The 16,540-nt window shown below is 43.5% G+C and overlaps 1 protein-coding gene across 6 annotated transcripts in view; it reads right to left on the reverse strand.

Moving 5' to 3' along the window:
* The window catches only part of ABTB2 (ankyrin repeat and BTB domain containing 2), a 324,845-nt gene that overhangs the window by 148,730 nt on the left and 159,575 nt on the right, over positions 1-16,540 (reverse strand). For all 6 annotated transcript variants that reach the window (XM_068110153.2, XM_078774524.1, XM_078774521.1 and 3 more), the window contains one exon: positions 10,523-10,733. In XM_068110153.2, coding sequence (XP_067966254.1) covers positions 10,523-10,733 — 211 coding nt within the window. The remainder of the gene's footprint in view (positions 1-10,522; positions 10,734-16,540) is intronic.

Below are 16,540 nucleotides of genomic sequence, written 5' to 3' on the forward strand. Positions count from 1 at the left end.
AACCAGGGATTGAAACATCTACAAGAGCAGTTCTGAACCGAAGGATTAACACCGAAGTTTCAAAAGATTCTGAAGCAGCATTCATCGGTGGGACAGACAGAGAGAGGGAACCAGACATACAAGCATCAATAAAGTTGCTGGCACTGACCGACATCTCAGGTGATGTCACTTCACTCACTGTTGGCGCAGAAAGGGGAATAGTTGAGCACATCTCTATTTTATGACCCCAAAAGGTTGGATCTCCTATACCAACTGAGGAGGAGGCATCCATTCCCACAGGTGTAGCAATGTCCGCCGCATCAGAGCCAAAGGAGCGTTCCTCTGCGCCAGAAGATTATGCCAAGTCAGCCTTGAGAGACGACATGGCAGAAGACTTGACACATTGTATAAGTACACCAAAGGAGAAGGATCTTGAACCTCCAGACAGCGATGATGAGGAAAGTATTGGTGATGGGGAAGACTATCAAGGGTCACTGACTGGTTTAGAGACAGACCTACCTGCAGGACGCCATTCCTGCATTCCCAGCCAGGAGATACTCGAGTTCCTGGAACAAAGCTTGCATAGCAGGAAGAAAGTGGAAAATGCGCTGAAGCGGTGGAAAGATTATGACTTGCTAGTGCATTCCTTGTATGCACTAAGGAGAGAGGGACATAAAACAAGGACTTCAGGCTCGGCCGAACAAGCCCGAGTCAGGAAGTTTCTAGCAAAGTTGTTGAGTTACGGGCCTGAATATAAATTCGTTTAGGAGGATGAATTTCACAGAAACAAAACTCTCAATACAATAATGACATCAAACTTACGAATAGGATCATTGAATGTCAATGGCTGTAAGGATGCATTCCGTGTGCACCAGGTATTGTCATTCTGTGTGAAGGAAAAACTTGAAGTAACCTTTTTGCAGGAAACCCACACGACCCCAGAGGCTGCATCCCGATGGGAAAACCAATGGGAAGGCTTGGCCTTTTTCAGTCACCTAACGGACACATCTTGTGGAGTGGCTACCCTCTTTTCACCAAAGAGGAAACCTGAAATACTTGTTGTAAAGGAAGCCAGTGTGGGGCGGTTGCTACATATAAAAGCAAAGTTTGAAGAATTTGTTGTCAATTTCGTCAACATTTATGCACCTTGTGTAGGAGTTGCAAGGGGGATTTTCTTCAACCGGTTGCAGAGATTCATGCTCACCTTGCCTGGTGAAGAGTGTGTAATTCTTGGAGGAGACTTTAATTGCACTCTAAACCCCTCCCTTGATCGAATAGGTCAGGAGCCGCATAATCCCTCTGTAAGAATATTACATCAAACCATAACACTGTTAAACTTGAGGGATACTTGGCACATACAACACCCCACAGACAGAACATTCACGTATACGAGTATCAGAGGTGGTCATATATCACAATCCCGGCTCGATATAATTTACATGTCTCACCGTTGGTGTAAGATTGTCAGTGACTCCGGCATAAAAGTTGCCCATTTCACAGATCACAACTTGGCCTGGATCAAGTTTTCCCTGGCGGAAACAAGGCGAGGCCCTGGCTTGTGGCACCTGAACAATGCTTTAAGTCAGGATGAAGCCTTTTTGTCAATCTTTTTGAATTTTTGGCAAGCCTGGAGGAATAAAAAAGGAGATTTTTGCTCACTTGGATTCTGGTGGGATGTAGGCAAGGTACGATTGAAATTGCTGTGTCAGGAATACTCGTATGGATCGAGCAAAACACTTGGGTTAGGGATCAAAAGACTGGAAGAGGAACTGCTGCTCCTTGAGAAGCACCTGGCTACACTTACCTCTACTGAACTGCAGGCATACCAAGAAAAAAAAGAGCACCCTTAAAGCATGTAGTCGTGTGAAGGCACGAGGGGCGTATGTGCGCTCTCGTTTGCAGTTTATTTCTGAGGATGAATATGTCCTGAATTATTTCAAAGGGGTGGAAAAACGCAAAGGTCAATTCAGGACTATAGCGAGTGTTCTCGCAGAAGATGGTCTCTTGCTCAATGGCTCTGAGGGTGTTCAAAAACGAATTAGAGCCTTTTACGCTCAGCTGTAGTCGGGTAAGAGCACAGATGCAGGTGCAGGTGGCACTTTGTGGAGTAGTCTTCCTGAAGCCTCTGTAGAAGACCGGGAGCAGCTGGAGACTCCATTATCTCTGGAAGAATTGAAAACTGCCCTGCACAGCCTATCAAGAGATAAAGCCCCTGGCATGGATGGCTTATCATGTGAATTCTATACAAAAGTATGGGACTTGGTTGGACCTGATTACCTAAGCGTAGCTCAGGAAGCATGTGATACAGGTATAATGCCCCTTTCTTGGCGTCGAGCGATGCTGGTCTCGATTCCCAAGGAGGGTGACTTGAGAGACTTGAAGAATTACCGCCCTGTGTCTCTGCTGTGTGTGGATTATAAGGTCATGGCTAAAATGTTGTCACTCCGTCTCGGACCAGTCCTGACAAAATTAGTCAGCCCGGACCAATCTTATGCCATTCCAGGCAGGACAATACATGACAACATATCCCTTGTAAGAGACCTGATACAGTATGCAGACATGACTCGGACTCAAGTCGGATTTCTTTCCTTGGATCAGGAGAAAGCCTTTGACCAGATGAACCATGAGTATCTGTTTGAAACCTTGCTAACATTTGGGTTGGGGAGGAGATTTGTAGGCATGATTCAGACGTTGTACATGTCGGCAGAATGCCTAGTCAAAGTCAACGGTTTCTTGCTCGCGCCCTTTCCATTTGAGAGAGGAATAAGACAAAGATGTCCCCTGTCCGGCCAATTATATTCCCTATGTATCGAACCCTTCCTTTGTTTGATGAGAAGAAGGCTAACTGGCATTGTGGTGCCACACAACAGGGTCAACCTCAAACTTTCTGCATATGCAGATGATGTTCTCGTGTTTGCCAGTAATGCAAAGGATATGCAAATAGTTTATGATTGTCAGCAGGTCTATTCAGCAGCATCGTCTGCTACAATCAATTGGAGGAAAAGCTCGGGGCTTCTAATTGGACAAATGCAGGTAAAGGAGTTACCAACACTTTTTCAGAAATTGACCTGGAGTCGCAATGAGCTCAAATATTTGGGGGTGCACTTATCCACTTCCCATGGGTCCTCACCACTCATTAACTGGAACACTTTAGGGGACAAGATCGAAGCAAAGTTGAGAGACTGGAGTGGACTACTAAAAGTCCTGTCTCTGAGGGGAAAAACACTCCTTATTAAACAGTTTATAATTCCAAAGTTAGTATTCAGGCTCTCTTGCATAAGCACTCCAGAGGAGTTTCTGGTTAAGATGCAGAGGAAGCTACTGGACTACTTTTGGAATGGTAAACACTGGGTTTCCCTGGGCATTCTGAGCTTGCCTTTTTCAGAAGGTGGACAGTCTTTTCCCTGCCTTCGAAGCCACTACCACGCATCCAGGCTGAAGACCATACAACGTTACCTACATGTGAACCATGCACCGCAATGGTGCTCACTGGCATCGTACTTCTTCAGCAAAGTGCTCAATCTTGGGTACAAAAGGAATCTTTTCATCATTACATCTCGGAGCCTGTCTAGTGCTACATTACCTCTTTTTTATCAAGAAATGCTGAAGGCTTGGAATGTAGTCGACGTACAAAGAACAGTTCCTTATCCAGGCAAGGACCTGTTAGAAGAACCGCTCATTCTCAACCCTCTTCTACAGGGCCCAACTCTGGCTTCCTTTTCAGTAAGAAGGAGCCTCTTAGCTGGTAGCATATCCACAGTGGGAGACCTTCTGAACGATGGTAAGAGAACGCTTTTACCCAAGGAACTCGCAGCGAAAATGGGCCTGAGGACAATCAGGATCCCCTCCAGGATACTTGAAGAGGTCAAAAGCTCCTTGCCTCCCGATTGTCTGGAATATCGAGAGAATCCCAAAGAGGGTGATGGATCTGGACAGATGTCCATCGGTAACTCCATGGATTTTAAAATCCGACCACGATGTTGCGAGCTCTCTCAGCCAGTACCTGCAAACAATATGAGTAAGACCCCTGGCACAGTGGAAATGTCGTTCTGTGGGCTATCAAGGAAAAATATATACCTGCTAGTGATCCACTCGCTCCATTATATAGCTCTTGCAACCCGACTGGATACTCCCTGGCGTGAGATTCTTCCACTTCCTTCGACGGTTCATCCACGTTGGGATTCACTCTATCTCTACCCAACGCCAAGAATGATGGCAGACTTAAGTTGGAGGTTGCTACATGGTGCACTGAGCTCTGGATCTATGATGCGGCACTTCACTAACGTCTCAGAGGATTGCTGCTTTTGTGGTGAAAGGGAAACTATATTTCACATATACCTTCAATGCCACCGTTTTGAACCAGTGTTCTTACTGATGAAAAATCTTCTCTTGCGCTTCTGGCTTCACTTCTCTCCAACACTTTTTATCATCGGGCACCCGGTAAAGAAACTAAGCAAGTCACGAGATCTCCTTGTTAACTTTATTTTAGCCTGTGGGAAAATGGCAATATATAAAACCAGGAAGGAAAAAATTGAGAAAGATGTGGTGGAACACAGTTCTGTATGTCTGAAGGGCTTAATACGCTCACGCATTATTTCGGAGTACAAGGCGGCAGAATATAGTAACACTGTTCAAAAGTTTAAGGAAACCTGGACTATAAATTATGCACTTTGTACGGTCTCCCCACAAGATACTTTGCTCTTATTTGTATAAATGTGTTATTTGGCATTCTTTTTTTTGGTGTTCTTTGGCGTTCTTTTTTTGGTGTTCTTTGGCGTTCTTTTACCTTCCCCTTATCTGTCTTGGTAGTGCTTTCTCTTCAAAATTCTCTATCTTGTCTACTGTAGTTCAAACCATGGACTTGCAGAGATGAGGAATTGAGCGACATTAAACTGGGAACATATGTTTGCCTGAGCTTGCATGAGCTCTGAACGCAAATCTCTGTAACCTTTCCAACAAAAGCACTACTACTACTGCTACTACTACTACTACTACTACTTTCTTGTGAGGGAGGCCAAGGAAAGTTTTTGGCCCAAGTCTTTCACTCACTGGCTGGCTAGGAATTTGGGATTGGTTCAAGGTAAGTGCACTAACTCTGTACCATACTGTTAGACAGTATCAAGAGAGGTTGAGATACCTAGTCCATGGAAATAACAACAACAATGACCCTTAAGGGACAGTATTCAGGTAAACATTTTAAAGCTGTTAGTTCTTTCTACTTAATGGAACCATGCATGAGAAAACACACAGCTTTTGGTTTGGCCTTAATACTGCTTGAGCATTGTTTATACTTATAAACAGTACTGAAACGTTATGAATGCCAAAACCTTTATAGCTTACACGAAAAATGCTTCAACCTATACAGTACTTATGCAGTATAAATGTATATATCCTGAGGAGTATGAAAACACTCATCATGCCATCAACAATAGAAACAGAATAAAGCTTAGAATAACTTAACAAGTCATCAGTGATGACATCATGAATGCAAACATCACAGTCCTGATAGAGATCGATGAGGGAAATATGTTTTTAAAATAGTTTAAATCTACAATCTGACGTCCCAAAGACATGATTCAGTTTGCAGCATCAATTATAGCAGCAGAGTAGACACAGATCAATAAGTAAATGATGGCAAATCAAGATAAAGTACAAAAGCATTTCACACGAGACTAGGAAAAAAAATAGCAAAGTACCTGAAGTATCAAGATAATTTTCAACAACTGAACAACCCCCCCCCCCCCCCCCCTCCCCAACTGATGGCAGATGTTAGACAAAGGATGAAGGATGAAGGATGTGGTTGGAGATTGGAATTAGTCAGTGGGAAAACACATAACATAATGGTCAAACTTGATAGATAGCTTGTTCTGGGTTGGCCTGTTAGTGTTCCTACATTAAGGCTCATGATGTAGGCTATATGAATGAATGAATGATCGTTTTAAGGCCATTTTCCCCGCTAGAGCGGGGGTTAGCCTTGCGGGCCCCATGACAATCATGGTTCCCTGTTTGAGGCATTGTTTTTATGGCCGGATGCCCTTCCTGACGCCAACTCTTGGTCACGCTCTTACGATATGCAGGGATACGGTGTACCTATTCTAAATCGGGGTACACACCATGATCATTCATCCCAGCAAGCTGGTACTCAAATTTGCCAACCTCGGAAGGATGACAGGCTGAGTCAACCCCCCTGGCGTTAATTCAGCGATCGGCCGGGATTCGAACCCCGGATCCTAGGATCCCAAGCCGGCACCCTAACCGCTAAGCCAACACCAGGCTTACCGATTGCTGATTGAAGGCTATGCTGATTGAAATCCCATATACCATGGAAATATCCCATTTAGCAGGACGTTGTCTGGTAAAGCAGACAGTACAAATCCCATTAACCATGTCGTTGTCCAATACTGAACCAGCATAAAAGATTTTTAGCATTGCTTGGGACAAAGCTTTTTAATTCAGAGCAGCAGTGTGCAATTCTTTATGATACCATCAAAAGTGAAAAAAGAGCAAAGTATGATAAGGAGCGACAAACTCGAGCAATAGCATCAAAAGGACTTTCTGATGAAACATCGAGCAGAGATGCTCAATCTGATAAAAAGCTCAATCTGATGTTTCTGCCATAAGTTGGCCTTCCTTAGAGGTTACACAGGCCAAGTGTGCCAGATCTTAATGTATTCCTTTGTCTTGGATAGAGGAAACAAGTGATGGAATGATAATATTATTTCATATTTATTAACTTGTTTTTTGACTGTCACGAGGTGATATCTACAAGCACTATCATCCTGATGTAATCGACAAAAAGTGTGACTTTATTTTAGGAATCGTCAGTTAAGGGTCAATAAATGGCTATAAACAACAACAAGTACAGATACATTCAAAGTGTATTCAAAGTGTACAGATACACCGCCCCCATGCCAAATAATTAAATATGCTGCAGCGCGGCATTGCCGGGGCGCCTCTGGCGCCCGGCAATACCGCAGTGCAGCTCTTAGAGGCTGCATTGGGAGGGAGAGGTGTACACTAATTGATTGATTAATTGTATAATTCAAATCAATAAAAGATTATCACAAAACATTTTCTTCAGCAATTGGCTAATAGCATAACTAAACCACTGGTGCTTCATCCGAAGACGTATCTTTTAGAAATTTAATTAAATAAGTCATTAATAAAAATTTTAATAATTTATTGATTAATCAATAAATAATTAATGGGTTAATCAATAAATAATTAATCGATTAAATGATTAATCAATAAATCAAAAATATCCTTGATAGCCAAATCACTTGGTCACTGTCATGTCCAAATATTAGCTGGATATCTCAATATCTCAATATCTCAATTGAATTCTTCCAAAGCAAACTGATCTCTCTCATGCACAGATTTATCCCATCTCGCCTTCAATTGTCTTACCCTTCCTCCCGTCCATGGTACACTGAATCTTGTGGTGAGGCAGTTGCCCTGAACCAACTTGCCTTTGCCTCTTGGAAGGCTAATCCAACTGAAGGCAATCTCAGTTCCTTCCACAAAGCTCGGAACAAGTGTGTGTCTACCCTCAGGAGTGCCAGGAAGCACTATCTCTCCTCACTCAAGAATGAACTCTCAAACCTGTCTCCTTCCTCCAAATCCTGGTGGCATCTGGTCAAATCCGTTTCTGGTGTTTGTTCCCCCCCCCCCCCCCTCTCCTCCCTTACCTCAAATGGCCACACAGTTGACATCGCACGTGACAAAGCCAAATGCCTCAACTCTGTGTTCGCCTCAAAATCCTTAGTCCCAAACCCATCTCTCTCTGTTCCCACCTTTCCCAGTCGAACCCAACTGCTCCTGGACTCTGTGTCCTTCTCTCCTGACAAGGTGGAGGAGTTTTTGTCAAACCTCGACTCTGATTCTGCAACTGGACCAGACGGCATCAGCCCACGGGTCCTAAAATCCTGCTCTGCCGCTCTATCTCACCCTCTCTCTGTTCTTTTCACCCTATCTTTTGCTCAAGGTCATCTGCCAGCATCCTGGAAATCAGCTAACATTACCGCTTTACACAAAAAAGGTGCAAAAACAGATCCTTGCAACTACAGACCAATCAGCCTGCTCCCAATTATCAGCAAAGTCATGGAATCCATCATTGCTTCGGATATGAAATCTTTCCTCTTCTCCAATGGCTTGATCTCTGATCATCAATTTGGTTTCAGACCAGGTCACTCTACTCTGGACATGCTGCTTCTGCTGTCTCAACAATGGATGGGGGTCCTCAATGCCAAACAGGAAATCAGAGCTGTCTCCCTTGACATATCACGGGCCTTTGATACGGTCTGGCACCCAGCTCTGCTCACCAAACTCTCCTCCTATGGTATCCATGGAAATCTCCATGCATGGCTTGCGGACTTCCTCTCTGGTCGTAGTCAACGTGTGGCCCTGAATGGATTTCTCTCATCTCCCCTTCCTGTTCAGGCTGGAGTTCCCCAAGGAAGTGTGCTGGGCCCTGTGCTTTTTCTGGTCTTTATCAATGATCTCTCCGACTCTCTGGAAAATCCTCTCTATCTCTTTGCTGATGACTCCACTCTCTGCCGCTCCATTCCTCTTCTCTCAGATCGGCAGTCTGCAGCCTCCTCACTCTCTGAAGACCTGGACAAAATCACAGACTGGTCAAACAAGTGGAACATGTCTTTCAATCCTGACAAATCTCACTCTCTTACTATGTCTCTCCAAAAAGATCGACTGGACAACCCCCCCATCTACTTTCTCAACAATCCTCTCCAAGAAGTTCTGTCGCTCAAGCTTTTGGGTCTCACTATCTGCCATGATCTTTCTTGGGAAAACCACATTTCCAAGCTGGCCTCCAAAGCCAGTCGCCGACTGGGCATCCTCCGTCGTGCGAAGTCCTTCCTCGGCACACCTGAGCTCCTCACCACATACAAGGCTTTCATCCGCAGCTCAATGGAATACTGTTCTCCCCTATGGGCTGGTGCTCCTGCCTCACACCTGGCTCGGCTTCACGCTGTTGAATCCAAAGCTTTCAAAATCATTGGAATCTCCCGCGATGAAGCTATCTCTGAGGGCCTTTCACTCACTCACCGCAGGCAGGTAGGTGGTCTTTCTGTCTTCTACCGACTCCTCTCCAGCCTTGCTCCCCCAGCTCTCTCTGTGCTCTGTCCCCCAAATATTCCTACAGGTCGCACAAGATCTGCCAGCAACCCTCTGATGGTTAAACTGCTGAAATCTCGGCTCTCTGCTCACCTTCAATCTTTCATTCCTCTTTTCTCCCGCCTGTGGAACAAACTCCCACACTCCCTTCAATCCCTCTCCTCCCTCCAGGTCTTTAAAACAGCTGTTCACCACCATCTCTTATCTTCCCCCATCCATAACCTTGATCTTTTCTACCCCCACTAATTCACCCCAGATCCACCTTGTTTGAAATTCCAACTTCTTTCCTGGAAATCCTGGCAGTGTCCATATGTATATACCTCTCCCACCCCCCCCCCCCTTCACATGCCTCCCCCCAAAGCCCTCTCCCTCCCACAGATCTCTCGATGTCTCCATGTCTCTCGGTCCCTGCTCTCAAATGTTGTGTTTGTGTCCTTCCCCCTCTCTCCCCATCTTGTCTACCGCTCCCGATGTTATTTGTTTTATGTGTCTGTCTTTTTGTGTGATTAATGTTCGCTCTTTCACGAGCCTCGATCTTGTATACAAAAAAAAAAAAAAAAAAAAATCTCACTCGATGGTGAAGAATCAACAAAAAATATTTAAACTCGTATTGGGATCCATTTTCACCAAAATCGAATCGATTCATACTCATCACACACCCAACCTCTCCACCAAATCTCATCTGAATCCGTCCACAGGTTTTTGAGATGTCCTGCCTGTTTACAGACAAATGGACAAACAGACAAATACACAAGAAGACGTCATGCAGAGCACGATACTTGCAAAAACCACCACTCCCAAACCAATAAAAAGTTACCATGGATACATTAAATTGTCCATTTCACTATAAGATTAAAATTGACGATCTTAATCAAAACTTGGGTCAATTTGATTAAAATTGATGATTTTTCAGATGAAAATTAATGATATTAAAAGTTTGACCTTAACTTGACCTTTGACCTTTTGACCTCAAAAATTGTTGGTTTCCCAATTAATTGATGCACTTTGTAATTTCTGTTTAATCTCCAAGTTAATATGATGAAAATTGATGATTTTTCAGATGAATAATGACAATTTTAGAAATTTGACCTCAAGATGACCTTTGACTTCAAATCAATAGGCTTCTTCCTTTTGACCAACTCTACCATCTGGTGAAGTTTCGCGAAGATCGGTTTAAAAGTGTGACCTGCAGGCAATTGACAGACAGACAGATAGACAAAGAGACAGACAGACAGAATAATGCACAAGACCAACCAATATACTTGAAAAATCTTCGATTATGCACGTAACAAAGAGAAAGGGGTGAAACCATAATCTCCGTCCAACTAAGGTGGCAGAGGTAAAAATATACATTTTATGAACGTCAGAGGTGTGTGCGCACGCTGTGACAACATGTGCATTAGGCAAAAACCTTTCATGGGTGAGCGTGATTTTTGGCGGTTCCAAGTTCGGGTTCTCAAGACATTCGCGCTGTGGGCATCGCATAAAGTAATAGAGTGCGTGCAGTGCCTCGGGTGCCCAACACAATGCTGGTAATCGACGGGTCGACGAGGGGCTGGTACCAGGACCCGCCATGACACGTCGTCGTTGAAGATGGTGCATTGCACGTGATACAAGGTCACCTAGAGGAAGTACAGGGGCACATATGGAGATATGGATGAATATTTGAGGTGACAGTGCATATCTTTCACGAACGTGAGCATTTTTACCTTCATTTGCTCTTTGGTCCATTACATTCTTTATGATGTTCTTACACAATCCTGATCTTTGCTAATGTACTCTTGTTTCCTTAACAATGCTTATTAGACAAATACATACAGTTGTACATGGTTAACCTTCAAATGTAAGAAATTTGGTTGTGCAAGGCATGGATGTGAAAATATTTACACATCTGGCTCGAAAGGAACTTTTATCATCACCATCATCACCATCTTCATCAATATAACATACTCCTGAGAGAGTGTTGCTGTTGCTAAACCAGTCTCCTGCTAATGGTTATGCTGGGTGGCTTACCATTTTGCCTTCCCAGTGAGGCACGAGTTTGGAATCTATCTATAATTCCAGTAATCTCTGTGTGTTTGTTTGTTTGTCTGTGACCGCTGTTTCTCGACAACCACGGGTCCGATATACTTGAAACTTGCCAGGTATATTGCTGGGGACCCGAGGATGTGCCTTTTCAAGGTTTCATATTAATCGGACAATTACTTACCGAGCTATGTCCAAAAAACGATTCAACCAATCAGAGAGCAGCGAGCTATCGCGTGTGCCGAACGTGGCGAACACACTCTGCCTCGGATGGCACATTTGAGAGCGTATTCATTTATTTCACGTTTGCAAACTATGTTGGCGCTATGTTGGCGTTAAATTATGTTTTAAAACTAATTAAAACCATTTCATGTAAATAGAGGGGGGGGGGGGGATTGTCACTGTACTCGCAAGCCGTTCGCCGTTCGCTTTGGCGTTGCGAATGAACCAAAACATTTCATGGACCAAACCATTTCATGTAAATAGAGGGGGGGATATAATTTTAGATATAGATATAGTACGGGCATGCCCTAGTTTGTTCAATTTGAGAGCAATAACTCATTTATGACTCATGGGTCTCACAATCTGCCATGATATTTCCTGGGAAAACCACATTTCCAAGCTGGCCTCCAAAGCCAGTCGCCGACTGGGCATCCTCCGTCGTGCGAAGTCCTTCCTTGGCACACCTGAGATCCTCACCACATACAAGGCTTTCATCCACAGCTCAATGGAATACTGCTCTCCCCTCTGGGCTGGTGCTCCTGCCTCACACCGAGCTCGGCTTACGCTGTTGAAACCAAAGCTTTCAGAATCATTGGAATCTCCCACGATGAAGCTGATTGCTAGGGCCTTTCACTCCCTCAACGTAGGCAGCTAGGTGGTCTTTCTGTTTTCTACCGACTCCTCTCTGGCCTTGCTCCCCTAGCTCTCTCTGGGCTGTGTCCCCCAAATAAACCTGCAGGTCGCACAAGATCTGCCAGCAACCCTCTTATGGTGAGACTGCCAAAATCTAGGCTCTCTGCTCACCTTCACTCTTTCATTCCTCTTTACTCCTGCCTCTGGAACAAACTCCCTCACTCTCTCAATCCCACTCCTCCCTCCAGGTCTTTAAAACAGCTGTTCACCACCATCTCTTATCTTCCCCCATCCAAAACCTTGATCTTTTCTACTCCCATCAATTCACCCCAGATCCACCTTTTTGAAATACCAACTTCTTTCCTGGAAGTCCTTGCAGTGTCCATGTGTTTTATACTTCTCCCCCCCCCCCCCCTTCCCACACCTCTGCCCCCGAGCCCTCTCCCTCCCACAGATCTCCCGATGTCCCTGCTCTCAAATGTTGTGCTTGAGTGCTTCCCCCTCTCTCCCCATCTTGTCTACCGCTCACCTTATTATATGTTGTACGTGTCCGTGAATTTTTTTTGTGAATAATTGTTAGCTCTTTCACGAGCCTCGATCTTGTATACAAAAAAAGAAAAAGAAAAAGAAAATGCGGGATCTTTAACTTCCACCAACAACCAGTATTTGGCAGACGGGTCCCTCCAGCTTAGCCTCCTTCTGATGGACGGTGCACGCATTAATGGATTGCCCTGCATGTGAAACACCAGGGTGACAATTTATAGCTGGCTTGAGATTCTAACCCATGCCCACATTTCAATAACTCTTTCCAGTCATGACCGTGTAATAATCAGGATCTTTGATAATTTATGTAAAGACAACTCTTTTGGCAGCAAAAGAAGGATATTTGCCGCTTTGAATGGTTGTATAAGTAGGGCAATATACTGACATATCAGAGGCATTCAAAATGGACTTGGAATACATATTGGTTGGCACATGAGAGCCGCAGTTTTTTGTGACTAATAAAATTAAACTTTTAAAGTGGAAAGTACAGAAGAAGGGCAGGCTGCATACTTATTTTGAATGATCTCCTGTAACAAGGGAAGACAATAATAATCAAGCGCAATGCATACACGGGCATCACATGTAGGCCAGACCAGGCAAGCGTATCATATTTCTCAAGGGGAGAATATTTACCACAATCCATGAACACTTGGACATGTCAAAAGTCTCAAAAAGATGAGTAACGCTGAAGAATCATCACTTAAGGTCAACAGCAACACCTGACAATATTTGACATGTTTCTCAAATTTTTCAATTCATATCCAGCTGACTTAATCGCTTGACTGGTAATGTGTTAATCACTTGTCTGGTAACAGGTAATGATATGTGGCTTCACCAATGTGGTCGAAAACAAAAATAGAATCCATGCAATGGAAACACACGTGATCATCACCTCCGAAGAAATTTCACACCCAACGCTGCACATAGTGAGGGGCGATTCTGCTAATTAACAAAATGCTTGAAAAGAAAAACTAGCATAAAGGCAGGCCATCGAGGACTGAAATGCTGAGAGATTTTTCAGCAAAAGTGTGCTCCTCCTTTGGGACAACATGCCTGGGCACAAGGCCATGTTTTACAGATTGCCATTCACAGTTATGAATATCTCGTTCCTATAACCACTCCCAATAATGCCCTAAAAACAGATGAATGTTTGACTAACGAGGGTGGCAGACAGCACCAACCTACAAAGTGTGCACAGAATTTTGCTGCTATGGATTTCCAGATAAATGCAAAATCATTTGAGCAGAGGACCTTCAACAAAAACTGCAGTTTGCAAACAAGAGAGGGTTTGCTTGTACATTTCGAAAAGTCGGCCAAATGTGCTAGTAAAAGTTAACCGTGTAGGCCAGTGGTCTGGCAAATGTCTCCTGTGGAGCTGACATGCACTTTACATGCCCGCCTTTCGATAACGCTTTCCAGCCATGGCCGTATTTTACCAAGCAGGTTTGTCATGTTGTAGTCCATCGTTATCGAACGTGAGATGGTATTACTATTATCAGCAATCTACATCTAGACAGAAGAGACCTGAGAGATAAGAGAGAAGTTTGTGTGTGTGTCTGTCTGTCACCAGTTTTCTCAGAGATGGCCAAACGGATCTGCATCAAACTTTCTGAGGTTCATCAGTCAGTGCCAGGGAGCGTTTTCGGCAGAGAAAACCTTTTTTTGAACATTTTGAAAAAAGTTGGATTTTTTTTTTTTTATCGCTCTGCCTCAGCCTTTGTATCTATGTGGAGGGTAATAATAAATGATCCCCGACCCTAAGCCTGGTGTTGGTTTATCAGTTAAGGGGGTTGGCTCAAGATCTTACGGTCTTGAGTTTGAGCCCCTGCCGTGCCGTTAAATACTACCAGGTGGGTAGACCCAGCTTTCTATCCTTCTGAGGTCGGCAAAATGAGGACCAGCAGCTTACAGGAAACAAGGAGCACTGCATCAGCAGCACACCTGTGCTCTCAGCAATGATGCAACCAGCAAGACTGCATATGAAATTATGAAAAATATCCTCGACCCCATTCCTCAATGGGTGTAGGGAAGTGTTTTAGGCCACCACAAAATAGAAAAAAAACAAAAAACAAATTTTGATGCCTTAAAAATGCTAACAGGATTAGAACAGCACTGGGCAATGTTGGGTACCCCATCCAAGTATCACATAAAGAAAAGGGAATTGGCTGGTGATGGAGTTGGTGTTGGGGTGGTAGGGTAGAGTCATTAGTAAACAGAGAAACATGAGTTTGTAAAAATAGGTAAAATTGTAGAAGATAAGGAAGAAAATGGAGGGTAAAGGAATTGCAAAGGAAGTGGAAGTGAAGAGATAGGAAGTTACAAGAACAAAGGAGTAAGGGAGGTAGAAGGATGAAGGTTGTAGTATTTCCAAAGGAGAAGGCCTTTCAAAAATTAGTAATCTTATATAGATAATGTATGTGGCCTATACTTATTGTATTTATCGACATAACAAATTTTGATCATGCTTAGAGGAATGCAAGAATAAAAATAAACTCGGGATATGAAGTGCGAGAGGACGGGTTCTGCTAATTCCAGTGTCCACTATAATTATATAACTAACATTTCACAATTTAAATTGTATAAGACAATACATGCGGGGTGAATCCGTTAAATTAAAACAAACGACCTCTCCTCCGTTCCTGATCCCTCGACTCTCTCATCCATCCAACCCTTCGCATGAGCTCAAGGATGTGCACGTTCTTTGACTCACCACTCCTGGTTAAACTCCCAAAATCCAAACTTACTGCACAACTTATCACTTTGTCCTCCTTTCTCAGATTTGTGGAATCTATCTTTTTGAGGACGTTCGATCATACTCTTCCATCCAGAGCATTGAGCAAGCAGTGTGATGCCATCTAATGTTATCCCACATTCCTTCTGACAATCTTTACCATATCCATGAATCCAACTTACGCTGAACCTTACATGCAGGATACATAGTTTCCTTCTCTCCGATCTCTCCTCTTTTTCTATTCATTCATTCCCTCACTTGTTATCTTGCCAAAACGAAGTTTTTGCAAGATGTATTAGTCAGCTTGTATGTTTGTCTGTTTGTGGTTAATCATTTTTTTTCACGTTTAGATCACTCTGTAGACCACAGTTATTATTGTTGGAAACTCCTGTAACTTCGCATATCAGAGTCCTATAGAGATACCCTTCAGCACCCAAATTTTGAAGGTCAAGGTCAAAGGTCAAGGTCACTTTGCGGTCAATCATGGAGGTCAACGAAACCCTTATTTTTTGAGTAACTTTGATCGGATCGTCTCCAAACTTCATGGGAATCTAGTATATGGTCCGGCGCTCAGCTGATTAGTTTTTGGTGGCGATCGGCCTTGACCTTCATGGTTAGCGCTGGAGGTCGAAAATTATTGACCCCAAGGTCAAATTTTGAAATCGTAGGTACCATATCGAGTAATACCTCATATGAATGCCCTTGATGAGTGCTTCCCAGATCTGTAAACAGTTTGACGCTATGACGTCATTTGATGACGTCATGACGAAAAAACGGAATTTTCATTTTGTTTTTTTGTTTGTGGTTAATCATTTTTTTTCACGTTTAGATCACTCTGTAGACCACAGTTATTATTGGAAACTCCTGTAACTTCGCATATCAGAGTCCTATAGAGATACCCTTCAGCACACAAAATTTTGAAGGTCAAGGTCAAAGGTCAAGGTCACTTTGCAGTCAATCATGGAGGTCAACGAAACCCTTATTTTTTGAGTAACTTTGATCTTATGATCTCCAAACTTGGTGGGTATATAGGGTGTGGTATGGCGCTCAGCTGATTCGTTTTTGGTGTCGATCGGCCTTGACCTTCAAGGTCATTTTGAAGGTCATTCAATTTTGACCAAAAGGTAAAATTTTCAAGTTTCAGTTACCATATCGAGTAGTACCTCAAATTGAAGCCCTTGTTGAGTGCTTTCCAAACATATAACTAGTTTGACAATGTGACGTCATTTGACGGCGTTATGACGAAAAAACTGCACTTTTCATGTATATTGTATT

The sequence above is a fragment of the Myxine glutinosa genome, chromosome 3 (assembly GCF_964187855.1).
Source record: "Myxine glutinosa chromosome 3, kmMyxGlut1.1, whole genome shotgun sequence".
In the NCBI taxonomy this organism is placed as follows: domain Eukaryota; kingdom Metazoa; phylum Chordata; class Myxini; order Myxiniformes; family Myxinidae; genus Myxine; species Myxine glutinosa.